The 13,352-nt window shown below is 40.7% G+C and overlaps 1 protein-coding gene across 3 annotated transcripts in view; it reads right to left on the bottom strand.

Annotated features, from left to right (window-relative positions):
- Nagk (N-acetylglucosamine kinase) overlaps nt 1-13,352 on the bottom strand; it is a 29,209-nt gene that overhangs the window by 5,825 nt on the left and 10,032 nt on the right. For all 3 annotated transcript variants that reach the window (XR_012886826.1, XM_037426978.2, XM_037426979.2), the window contains exons 6-8: nt 8,490-8,577; nt 4,630-4,727; nt 719-797 (exon numbers count right to left, since the gene is read on the bottom strand). Coding sequence is in view for 2 of the 3 variants with exons in the window: in XM_037426978.2 (XP_037282875.1) it covers nt 719-797; nt 4,630-4,727; nt 8,490-8,577 (265 nt within the window). In the remaining variant the exon portion in view is untranslated. The remainder of the gene's footprint in view (nt 1-718; nt 798-4,629; nt 4,728-8,489; nt 8,578-13,352) is intronic.

Below are 13,352 nucleotides of genomic sequence, written 5' to 3'. Positions count from 1 at the left end.
CTGAAAAAAAGAAATGAATGACTTCCCATACTGTTTCACAGACACTAGCTAGTACCAGGCCACTGTCAAATGCCACCAGAACATCAATATTACAGCACAGGCTTTTCACAGGTTCCAAACATTAAAGGGGCACTACAGAGAAACGTTACACAATTTTTATCATCATAATTAGACGAGTGTGGGTCAGTAAACGTTCGTTAAGCTTTTAGAGTAATCTTTCACTCTTTTATACTACACTGCAATAGTTATTTACGGAGACTAAGCAGACATCGTCAAAATTTGCGACGTTACGGTGAGCTAGTACACGCGCACCGTACAGGCTCACCATTAACCTTTATTTTCTCCTCCTGGCTTGTCAAGCCTCTTCTTAGATTAAGAATGAATTCTCTAACTTGGTGGAAGTGTAATTTACTTTTAGTGATTGGACAATTTTTCTCTTTAGTGTCTGTGAAAACCTTATAATGGAGAACTGTGACTAAATACAGCTTAATAGAAGCTACCATGCTGCACACCAACACAGCTGTGGGCTGATTTAATGGATGTGCTTTCAGTGTACTGTCCTTCAAGTCCTCCCAGGATTGAAGGGCTTAACCACTGTTGCATTATACCTACTGAATGTGGACCAAACCTAGCAATGCACTATGTTGGGCTATTTAGTGTATCCGAACCAAGTACTACTAGCCATATAATTCCAACACTCTGTTGTGCTACAACTTACCTTTCTGCAAAAGGTCCCAGCTTTTGAAAATTGATCCAACACAGACTATTGGAAGGCCACCTTCGCCTTCCAAGAGACTCTGTAAGGCAGTAGTGCAAAATTAGATGAAACTGCCAATACATGTGCTCTTTCAACATGAACCAAGAGAGAGTCGTACATGAGGCTGCCAATGTAGCAACAAGCATCGAACTGAAGCTATATCAATGCATTTCATGAGTGCGTATAGAGGTGACAGCACCACCAACCACAAGTTATCTGCTGCAAAGCCACGGAATCGCACACTTGTCAGAGAGAAGCATTTGCATGCCACAACTGCAATATATGGGGGCATATGTCAGGAGTGTGTCCAACATGCTACTATAGAAGCCACAAATACATCAACGCTTCTTGTGATTTATAAAACCTTCTGATGCCTTCTCAAAGCCTGTGTGGCTGCTTCTAGTAGTTTCAAAGCAATGTCCAGCCAGCACAAGATTACTAGTAGTTTGAGTGCATTAAAGGTCACATTGAGGGGCACTTGTATAGAGCTGCACTTGATATTTTAGTTCCCACTCGGCTGAATCCCTCACTACATTTGGGTTTTCTTTCACTCAGTTTTTCCTGCTAAGTGACTGGGGTTAGTGGCTGTAAAAGAGTAAACGAAGAAGAAAGTGAACCCTGCAGCACTCTCCGGCAAAGTGGGACACCTCATCAGTGGTTCACAAGGGTAAAGTAGCAAATTGGACTAGTTGGAACATATTCATCATGATCAGCGCATAAAGAAGAGACAAAAAAACACAAGAAGGTGCACGACATGAGCACTGTCTAACAACTGAAAGTTTAATGGAAGAAAGGTGTCAGAGATATGCATATATGAAGGCATAAAAAAAAAAACCTTGACAACCCCCAAAGCATGTAATCAAGTATGCTGTTTAATCGCTTTTACAGATGCTGAGATTTCGTATCTAAAGTATACTTAATTACGTGCTTGGTGGGGGTGTCAAGGTTTTTTTATGCCTTCATGTTTGCATATATTGTATATGACATGTTTCTTTCATTAAACTTTCAGTTGTTAGACAGTGCTTGTCTCGTGCACTTTCTTGTGTTTTTTGTCCTTTTTGTGCGTTGATTGTGACGGGTTCACAAGGGGAGGAATAAGGAGGGATTAAAAGAGATGATAGAGAAAATGAAAGATTAGGAGACCGTTGAAGAATTTCGCGGACAGGGCTCTGATCCAAGAGCGGTCATTGAAGAGAAGGCATTGCGGATGAGACAACCATCGGCCGTGAAATCCATCGAGCGTCTCCTGCAAAGTGACTCCGCCTCTCAAAGCCACATGTAGCTTCTGTGTACACTTTGTCTCTCCTCATAACCAAGATGAATGCTTTTCTGTTTTCGACATTTTTACATGTGTCTTCCTTTACAGGCCATTTTAATTCATTTTGATAACTGCAGATCCTCTAAAAGAAAGAACTCGGAGCCTTCTCTACACTAAGTGCTAGTGTAGCTGAAATTGGAGAAAAGCTGCTGAACTTAAAACACCCCCCTCCTTAAATAAATAAAATTAAATAAAAATAACAAATGATAACTTATAGTGCTTTCCAATGTAATGCAGTGGGCATTAACGAAGTTGCCAAGACATTGTGCCTAATTGGTCATAATTTTATATCATTTTGGGTTCGAATGGTGTTCGAAGTTGGACAAGACATCAATCTGTCCTCTACTGGCACTCTTTCACAGCCACAAATGAAATAGCTTAGATCCATGTTATTCAATTGGTTACATGTTAATTTAAAAAGCCACCACTTTGAACCTGTACATACAAACTTGTCTTTATGGAACCGTAAATTTGAGGTTGTTTGAATGGGACAAAATGAGTTAATTGGTGTCACTGCAACAATGTGTGACACTGAGCTGGTTGGTATCACATATGTGATGCAAAAATTAAAGCATGCAATAGCACAAAGTCGAATTAAAAAAAGTTACACCAAGATTGAGCTAAGCATCATGGCATGACACAGCACACAATCATTCATTTCTTTTCTTTGTATGTCTGTTTCTATTATAAATTTGCATTTCTCTTTCTGAAATGACAATGAACACTGCACTTTTAAGATTTTTTCATTAGCATTTTTGTTGGCTTAAATTTCTCACTGAAATCTATTTGAAAGCGTACGCATTAATCTGATGCACCTTCAATTCAAATTTATTCTGACATGTACACTTATGCTTAGAACATAAGTTTATTTTATTGACAGGCTTTCATTATTAGTTTCGTTTATGCTTTGTATCAGTACTACACCACACCCCTCTTTTATTATTCCTTACTTCAAATATAAAGAGGCCTCGAGTAACTGAATAAATAAATCATTGAATATGCCTCCTACCTTATTCTGTGTGCTCAGCTATACTTCTACTTAAACCAAACATTGACTACCTGGAAAAAAAAGCACCACATAGCTGCACATCCTACGAAACTAGCCCACTGCACAAAAGGTTAGCCCTCTTGAGTTTGTTTACCCTGCAGGAGATGTGATAAGGCAGAGAAGATAACTTCACAGCCATTGAACCAACTCTCGGAAAGCTCGTATGCCACAATGGTGACTGCTCAACTCGCAGCGAGATCGGGGTCAGCTATTGTTGCCTCAACACAGTGAGTAATTATGTTTTTCATTAGCAGCATGATAAATAACTATTTCAAAATCTACACCCAAATTCAAAAGCTTTTCATCACCTGATGCTTGTACTTAGTACATTTCTTGGCAACATCACCATGCTCCTTATCCTTACTAGTGTAAAACTACATTTTATTGTGAAAATTAACAGCTACTACTGTTACCACCATCTGCCACAAACACATGAATTTTCCCACATCCTGGGCTGGTATACTAACAACAATACCACTCTGCATCCTCATTACAAGCTATATTAAAGTCCATATAAGCACAGTAAAGTGGCTCCTTTAATGTTCTGCTGTTGCTGAATGATGTACGCTAAAGCTGAAAGCCGACTGATTATACCCATAGTGGTTATTAGGAATGCAACAAAAACATTTATTACTGATTTAAATAAAAATATTTCATTACAAAATGAGCCTTGTTTGATTTATACATTTCCTAAAACATTAATTTTGGGCTCTTTACAATTTTTTTCAGAGCAATTTCTCAGCCATCAGGATATCCGGAACTATAATTTATGTCACAGCAAGTAGCTAAATGCATAATGAACACAATAATCAAGCATATTTTGGTACTTCAATTCTATTTTTATTTTTTTGTAGAAATACGTTATGCTGTAAGATGCATTATTAATATTGTAAAGGTTTAATATCCTAGAGCATGACATGGGCCTAAATCAATAATAAGGCAAGTTGATTTTGCTCTACTCTGCCGAGAAAGTTATTTTACTCACTGTGGAAGCAATCGGCCAACTACAAAAATTACTACATATTTGGAATCGGCATGAAATAACTGAATAAAACTGTGTAGCTTCACTAGAAAGATAAAACAAATGTCCCATTTTTCATGCTGTGTGCATGCCTGTGTTCTATCAAAATGGGAAATTTAGTCGAGTGTGAGAACACAACAGTAACAAAGCACACGTAGTAAATGACGGATTGAAGCTTAACACGGTATCATTATCCTGTTGCATTGAAACAGTTGCGATCAAAGTAAGACAGCAAAAGACATACCAAATGCATATTTTGTGCATGCGTGCTAAGGCTATGTCCTTGACTTTGTTACATCTAGAAATACTTCAAAATTAATGCTTTAAGAGTATACAGCTCAGCATCTGTAAAATGTTTACACAGGACAGAAGTATTATTGTAATGTTGTCATTTTGGTCGTCTTTGGCTTAAACTCTTGTTTTTACAGGTGTTAAACATGCTCAAATAAAGCTAAAAAGCACAGCAACCAAAATGAAATGAATACCTTTTCTGCATGAGGCAAAACTGCTACAACATGGTCTGCCAGGTCTTTTCCTGCCATTCGAAATAAGTGCTGGCTTAGCTTGTCTCCGTCCCTGGCCACTGATACAAAAAAGCAAAAATTCACAGCTGTGCACATCAGATATAGTTACATTTGCAACACCTCATGGCAGAAATGGCAAAAATAATGGAAATGCATAAGTGCACCCTATCCGAGACAATTCCCACCTAATCACCAACCATCGGCATGCACCTCCAATGGAAACCTGACTGCGCTTTAGTTGTCGCCATGGTATGAGATATATACTCTTAGGTGAAGACACTCATACGACGTGATTGATCACATAAAGTAACAGCGGCGCATTCCTGCTGGTCTGGCGACGGCAGCAGAGATCTATCACCAAGACAGCTCACCTTCAAGACAGAAAAAGTCATTGCTATAGCAACGATGTCATCCAATTTGGTGAGCAAAAAATACAATGCACAGTGGAAGGTGTTTACAGTGCATAAAGCATTTTTTTCTCTCTTGAAGTTAGATCACTCTGCCAGTAAATATCCGCTATCATCACTAGCAGTACAGGCATATGCTGTTATTACTTTATGTGGTCGAACATGCCTCGCAAGCGAAGTGTCCTCACCTAAAGAGTATATATACCTGGCATTGTAGTCGGGGCTTGAAGAGACACTAGAGAGAAAAAGAGAAATATGATTTTTCTCGTCATAGGGCATTAGCTTTCACAATGACAAAACCATAACTTTTACCACAAGAAGGCACTTGATAAGCAAGAAAATGCCAAGAACATTCAGGTGGCAATGCCACATTAAAGTTTCCACACCAACTTGCTCCAATGTTGCAGATTTTGATGGCATCTGCTAAGGCCTGAAAGCTCACTCACACCTGTAACTAGCATGAGTTAACTGACAAAGTTAGTTTCAAAGAGACTGGTTGCACATGGGTGCTTTAGTTTCAGAGCGACTGCTTTGGCTCATTTGCTAGCTGCTAGATTTGTGAGTTGGGTGACGGTAGTTGCAAACCTCTGAACCAATCAGACGTGCAGGAATAGGACATCAGCTTTACTTTACAGCGCAATGTCAATATGAGGAGATGTGAAATCTAAATGACGACTGGTATATGTCGCTCGCAGGTAGAAAAACCAATCGGCTTGTGTCACTTTTTCGTCAGTGGTTGCAAATGGTCAAAAATTGATGGTCTCAGGTGTAAATGAGCCTTTAACTCATTGGCTTCGGCACTCCCCGCGGCAGTTTCCACCTGGTACTCCGCCAGAAAATTTTCGCACCAACCGGCAGCATGAGTCGGTGCACCTAAACCGCAATAAAATCCACAACAAAAGTCATAGAATAACAAAATCTGTTTGATTCACTTAATTATGATTGACTGCATCAGGTGCTTCGGTATGATTTTCGTGTGTGAAAAAGTGTAAAGCATACGAGCATGTGACTTCACATTTTTACACTCCCATCAGCTCTCCGAATTTTCGCCCTTTGCCTTACAAACTAAGCAAAGTCTTGATAGATTCTGCTCGACCTTGTTTGCCAGGATGTGGCGAGGAAGGCGTATTGGTGAGACCGTGGCAGGCAAGTTTATTCGACCATAATAGAACGGCAGAGTGGCCTCTTCGAAAATGGCCTCAGTGAGATCACTACCACTTTCATCAGTTTGGCAGTCTCCATTGTCTAACAAAGCATTGTCGTCATCATAAATGTCACTTTCTTGGTCACTGTCGAACACAAGATTCATAATTTCTTCACCCGTCAAACCACGTTTCTTCCACGATGCCATGTTAAGAAAAAGCCAGGATAGTGCACCCATCGCTTCTAAAGAAAAAAAAAACACACAACAAACAGCTACAAAACATGCCAACTATGTCCATCTGGCAGATAATATACCAAGCAAAAGGTAAACAGAAAGTACTGTGCTGCCATCTATGAAATAATGTCAAAAATAAACATTGTCTAGGCGGCCAGCAAAGTGCTTTTGGCCTCGCCAACCTGGCTAGCAGATCAGCTGCGGAACCCAATGAGTTATTAGTGCTCAAATAGCTATTAATATATGAAAATTAAGCACACTGTTTTCTAAAGAGACTAGAGTTCAAATGTACCAAGTTTCACTAAATTAATTGACACAATGTGGCCGAAATATGAAAAAACACCTTAAAATCTCTGATGTCATGCTGATGTCCATGTGCAGAGACTTCAGTATATAGAATATAAAAAATGAAGATTTAAACTAACTTTTTTCTACTACTAAACCTGTGATGGTGTAATATAATGGCAGTAGTGCTTGCAGAAAATAAATTATCCATGTTTATATTGATTCTATGTTTAACTTTATAAACCCTTTTTATAACTGTAAAACTAGATCTCTTGTGATGCAGTTAGCCCAACTAATGGCGGCTAACCATTTACTGCAAACAGCGTGTCCGAGCGCTTTTTGCTTGCGCTATGGCACAGAAATGTAGGCCGAGCTCTCTTGATATAGACACGCATACTATACAACCCCAACACTAGGATCTCATCTTTACTTGAAGCACAACAGGTGCTGCCATTCATTAGGTGAATATGCAGTGCAGGGAACTGCACTTGCAGGTTATAGAAAAGGTCTACTTTAGTGTCAAGGAAAGGGGACAGGAAGGGGACCAGGTCTTTCTTTTAAACTTAAGGCAGTGGACTTGGGCCTAGCTTGTTGATAATCAATACACACATACATGCTTGTCCTTCCTCATGCAGAAATATATACACACAACCATGCAGACCACGCATGTGCACAAGCCACATAAACGGATTCCATACTTATCAATGCCACATGTGAATGCTCAGCTGCCAATTCAGCTAACAAGGAAAAAAAACAGCAATTTTACAATTGCAATTGCAATTATGAACCATTGGCAACTTGCCCAACTGTCAGTCCTGCTAAGCCAAAGTGAAGTCACCCTGGAAAGTTATGCCACATCTACACAAACAGCAGCATTAAAACTCTCAGTTCCAGGTTGGTACATGCTAGAACATGCCCATTTCAATGCTAGAAGGAGAAAAGTGAGGACCACTCCTCATTCAATGTTGTTGTGCCCACAGGTGCGATTGATATGTGGGGTTTGACGTCTCAACACCAGCATATGATTATGAGGGCCTACAGGTGCTAGCAAAAAGCCTGTCTACTAACAGTAACCAGTAATTTTTCTTTTTTCTTGTTATTTTAAGATAACTTATTTTTGATTGGCTTTCTTTCTTTACTTTTAAGAATCGCTGTTCAATTCACTTCATCTACATTTCAGGAAATTAGCCTTAGTCCTTTCACTTCAGCAGTTTACAACATAATGTAAACAGGCTACGTGTCAGTCCCAGTGAGCTGCATAGAAAAAAAAAAAAACAGCTGCAGCCGGCTACAAGAAGACAGACAGAAGAGTATGATGGATTGCTCATTTTGAGTATCCATGGCTCTCTGTGATGGCACATTTCATCTTGCAAAACATGGGAAATATACAAGATTATGACACCAGTAAAAGGAACTGACATTAGAAATTGTACGCAGCTGTTTAAGCGAGAAGGAGATTTAAGGCAAATAAAGAGCATGGAAAGCAGGCCAGTTACATAGGACAAGCTAGTTAACTCTGCACTTGAAGCAGCCTGAAAACACCAATATTTTCTCTGTTAGCACAAAGCCTGAAGAGAAAGTGGTGATAACTGATAAAATAATGTGGCACATAACTAAGACAGCACATTCCTATTTAGCCAAGTACTATGTCTGCTTTTAGCGGAGTATACTTTGTGAAAACTTTTTGGTTGGATTTACTCTCTACTGATCAGCAAACGAATGGAAGCTTCAGAGAAGTGGGAATCGCTCACACTTTGCCAGCTTCACACACATCGCTGCAATGAACTGTTTCTTGAAGTTTGTGTAACAGAAAGGCAGGAGTTCCAGCATTTCTTTGACCTGTAGTTAAAAAAAAAACCAAGTTAGTAAATGCAAAGGTACATCTTTGGCAAATTAGTTCTGTGAAATCTCTACAAGGAGGAGAATTTAAAAGAGAAATTGTCATTCTATCTGTTTGTAACATGAGGCTACAGAGAAATTCATACTGATTTCTCAGAAAGATAGCTTCCTGGTGGCAACATATTAATTTCATTTAATGCACTTTCAAATAATGGCATATTTCAAATAAATAAGCACAGCACATAGATGAGAAGCGGTGATTGCTCTGTGAAATACGAAATGGCTCCATTGCGTGACAACTGCTGACATAAAAAAAAAATAGTCTGTACTCTTTTGCTAGAGCCAGCTGTGCTTTGAGTGACAGTCTTGTGCACAGCCTGTACTGCGGCACATGACTTGAGTTCAACATACAATGCAGAGTGCACTATGCCACCATAACAGATGCAGCGCAATAAAATAGAATAACAAACATACACTTAACGAAGCCTATGAAAACTTGTTATTTGTCTTCTCCATTATGCGCCCTCTCTTTCTCTCCACCTTCAGGGTAGCCATCCGAGCACTCACTTGTCTATGTCCCTCATTTCTCTCTCCCTCTCAACTCAAGAGCAATCTTTAACGCTGGTGCATTATAGCCGATCTGGCTGCCCCAACCGGGATCTATAAGTACACGATAGAACACTTAGCGGGCATTGAAACTTATTTCTTCGCTTCAACGTAGCATCGTGATATGTTGCCGTAGTGTTCGAATTATGACAGAAGGTAATGTTTTTGGCGTGTGATGGAGCCGAAGTAAAGGTATTACTGCGTGCTCCGGGTTTTTCTGTGTTATTATGGTTGTTATTTTTTAAGCCGTCAGCAGACAGTGAGTGCACTTTCACTGGACTCTGTGAAAGTTATTGCCGGTAAAAATATCTGACACGGATTGCACCACACAGCATTGTTGTGACTCTGCCAGGTAAAACATTGCTGCAAAGGCATGCTGCTTTTTTTCCCTATACATCATTTACCAAGAGGTGGGCTAAACAAGCGACGTGAGTGAAGACATGGCACTCTTTGGCCACCCATGGTCTTTGCGCCACAAAACTCCACTAATCATCCCCAAGCGAAGTGAGTGGAAAACGAAATTTCCATCAAAAAAAAACAAAAAAAACACACAGCATATCCACGGAGTGAATGATGATGAGTGGGGCAAAGCGCTGGAGGGTTTCATCGCTAAACTGTGAACCATTCATGAATATCGCCCACTAGGTAATCAAAGACGTGACACTGCATATATTTATACAAGAAATTCTTTTATTCGTAAGTGTTAGCTATATGTTGCTTCCGTTACCCTTTTATTATAAGGGCTTTATGGTCGGTGAAGTGGTGGATCTGTGATGGGGCGTAGTGGGATGTTTGCAAGGTAGAAGTAGGGGGCAGTTGGCAAAGGTGTAACTATAGGTGGTCACGTACGTACATACAACAAAGGGATGGAAAGACCCACGCCTTTAGGAGCTTCACCCCTAAAAAAGATGAGGCTTATCTCATGAACATCATATGGTTTTTCACCTCCGGCATATGGAATAGTGTAAGTATCAGCCAAGGTGATAGGGGAAAGTGTCTCTACTGACAGTAGCTGTTTGCCTCCGATAGTATGGCAACAAGATAGTTATATTTATTGTAACTGCTCTAATAATGAGCTGGGCAGAAAAATTATTTTGGTGAAATCCACCTACGCAGTGCCTGACAACTTTTAAAGTGCAACCAAAGTTTGCAATGGGGTCTGCTGAGGGTTAAAGTGCGCAAATCGAAAGTGAGAATAAAGTGATGCTACAAAATTTTGTACACCCTGTATGAGAAACCCTACAAGCATTCGCAAGTGCTGAGGGCGTGCCAGAACCGGTCAATTATAAAGGAGAAAAAATTTCTCATCCTGCATCATTGGACCTTTTATGACTCTTCTATTCAGTCATTATCACACAAAGGGTGACTAAAGGTGACAGCTTGCCGTGTTTTTTTTTTTTATGACTTGATGCAACCTGTGCCTTTTGCTCGAGTATGCAGAAATGGTGAGAATGCATGGAGGAGAGAGAGTGGAAAAGGTAACGAAGATGAGCATAAAACTACGGCACCTACGCAGTCCTTTATGAAGCATGCATGGCTGCACCATTGCTGCACCATTTCTGTACCGTATCAAAATTAAACATCTATTTCGGCTATATATTTATTGTAGACTAGTGCATGTCGGACTCTATGCAACTGATTTTCAAGCCCAGGCTTTTCCAGGGGCCCCATCATCATTGTACGCATCCTTCAGTGCATCCCTCAGCAGTATAGATTGCCAACTCGCCAAAAGAAGCAGCACCCTTTTCCCAAACTTTTCCCAAACATTCTGTATAAATTTGTAAAAGAAGTATTTTATTTACAACATACTGCACGCCCACAGGGCCCAGCCAGGAATGGTGAAATGTGAAATTACAAAACAAAATACAGAATTTCAAAAAGAACAAACAAACACAACTCAATTCAAAGTTTACATATCAGTACATGTCGATCGACTCAACTGACTTTAGCAATGATGGTGGCAGTTTTTTTATTCATTAACCATCATCATCAGCTTGACTACGTTCACTGCAGGACAAAAGCCCCTCCCATGTTCCGCCACTCAACTCGGTCCTGTGCTTGCTGCTGCCATTTTACAAGCACAAACTTCGTAATCTCATCTGCCCACCAACCTTCTGTCTTCCCCTAACCTGCTTGCCTTCTCTGGAAATTCAGTTACTTACCCTTAATGACCAGCAGTTATCCTGTCTACGTGCGACATGCCCGGCCCATGTCCATTTCTTCGTCTTGATTTCAACTATGATATCCTTAAGCCCGGTTTGTTCCCTAATCCACTATGCTCTCTTTTGGTCTCTTAAGGTTACACCTACAATTTTTCTTTCCATTGCTCGCTGCATCGTCCTCAATTTAAGATGAACCCTCTTTGCAAGTCCCCATGTTTCTGCTCTCTAGCTAAGTACCAGCAAGATGCAGTTGTTATATACCTTCCTCTTGAGGGATAGTGGCAATCTACCTGTCATGATTTGAGAGTGCTTGCAAAATGTGCTCCACCCCTTTCTTATTTTTTCTAGTTACTTCAATCTCGTGGTTCGGCTCCACGGTTATTACCTGTCCTGAGTAGAGATAGTCTTTTACAACTTCAAGTGCACTATTACTGATCTCGAAGTGCTGCTCTCTTCTGAGGTTGTTGTACATCATTTTCATTTTCTGCCGATTAATTTTAGGACCTACCTTTCTGCTCTCCTTGTCTAACTCCGTAATCATGAGTTGCAAGTCGTCCCCTGAGTTACTCAGCAATACAATGACATCAGCGAAGCGCAGGTTACTAAGGTACTCTCCATTAACTCTTATCCCTAACTGTTCCAATTCTAGGCTTCTGAAGACCTCCTGCAAGCACGCGGTAAATAGCATTGGGCAGATTGTGCCCCCCTGCCTTACACCCTTCTTGATTGGTATTCTGTTGCTTTCTTTATGAAGCGCTATGGTAGCAGTTGATCCCCTGTAGATTTCTTCCAGAATGTTTATATATACTTCATCGGCGCCCTGATTCCGCAGTGTCTGCATGACGGCTGATATTTCTACTGAATAAAATGCCTTCTCATAATCTATAAAGGCTATGTATAGTGGTTGGCTATAATCTGAGCATTTCTGTATTACCTGATTGATAGTATAAATGTGGTTGATTGTTAAGTAGCCTGTTCGACATTCTGCTTGTTTCTTTGGTCGATTGAATTCCAATGTCCTAATTCTGTTAGTAATTACCTTTGTAAATAGCTTGTATACGACAGAGAGCAAGCAGACTGGCCTGTAATTCTTCAAGTCCTCCTTTCTTATGTATTAAGATGATGTTAGAATTCTTCCGAGATTCTGGTACTCTGCTCGTCAGCAAACACCTCGTAAACAAGGTGGCTAGTTTTTCTAACACAATCTGTTCTCCATCTTTCAGAGCAGATCTGATGTTACCTGATCCTCACCAGCACCTTTGCCTCTTTGCATGCTCTCCAAGCTTTTTTCTGACTTCTAACTAGGATGGCCAAAGTGTCAGAATGAAAGTGATGGCATGGTGCTGCCAAGCTCAAGGTTGTGGGTTCAATGCCAACTGCTGCACTGCATTGCGTTTTGGTTGGGAATTAAATGAAAAGCTCCAGGATGCACACAAGCAACCTGCTGTAGTCAAAATTAATAATGACAGAAAGTAGAGCTAGTGGGTGAGGATCATATGAAAGAAGGTAAAGCCCACTAACGCAGACACAATATTAAACTACAGGGACAACACACCATGTTTTCTTGTTAACAGCACAAACATGGCAATTGTGTTGTCTTGAGTTCACACACAAGTAAGCAGCGATGTCGTAATGGTTAGAGCATCAGCCTCGCATGCAAGAGGTCTGTGGTTCGAATCTCGGTGTCGGGCAGTTCCCAACCGGATAAAAAAAAAGTCTGCTTGGTGATGAAACTGCATCAAGAGGCCTGGGATTCGGCCTCACCGGTCACCACTGCCAATAATGCACTCCCTCACCAGAAAAAGATTGGCCACCCTGGTGCAGTATCTGGCCACTACCCTCCCACATGCATATGTCAATTAACTCACGGCCCTCAGTAACCAGCAGCTACGAAGCAACTGACCACGGCGACGGTCAGATCTGTAACGCAGCAGAGGGTGCTAAGAATCTCTGGGTCCGGACAGGCCGCCATTGGAACCTGAACTTGGCAACGTTTAACGCTACAAC

The sequence above is a fragment of the Rhipicephalus microplus genome, chromosome X (genome assembly GCF_043290135.1).
Source record: "Rhipicephalus microplus isolate Deutch F79 chromosome X, USDA_Rmic, whole genome shotgun sequence".
Lineage (NCBI taxonomy): Eukaryota > Metazoa > Arthropoda > Arachnida > Ixodida > Ixodidae > Rhipicephalus > Rhipicephalus microplus.
The sequence above is the reverse complement of the archived record's forward strand: the minus strand, read 5'-3'. Positions and strand labels throughout refer to the sequence as shown.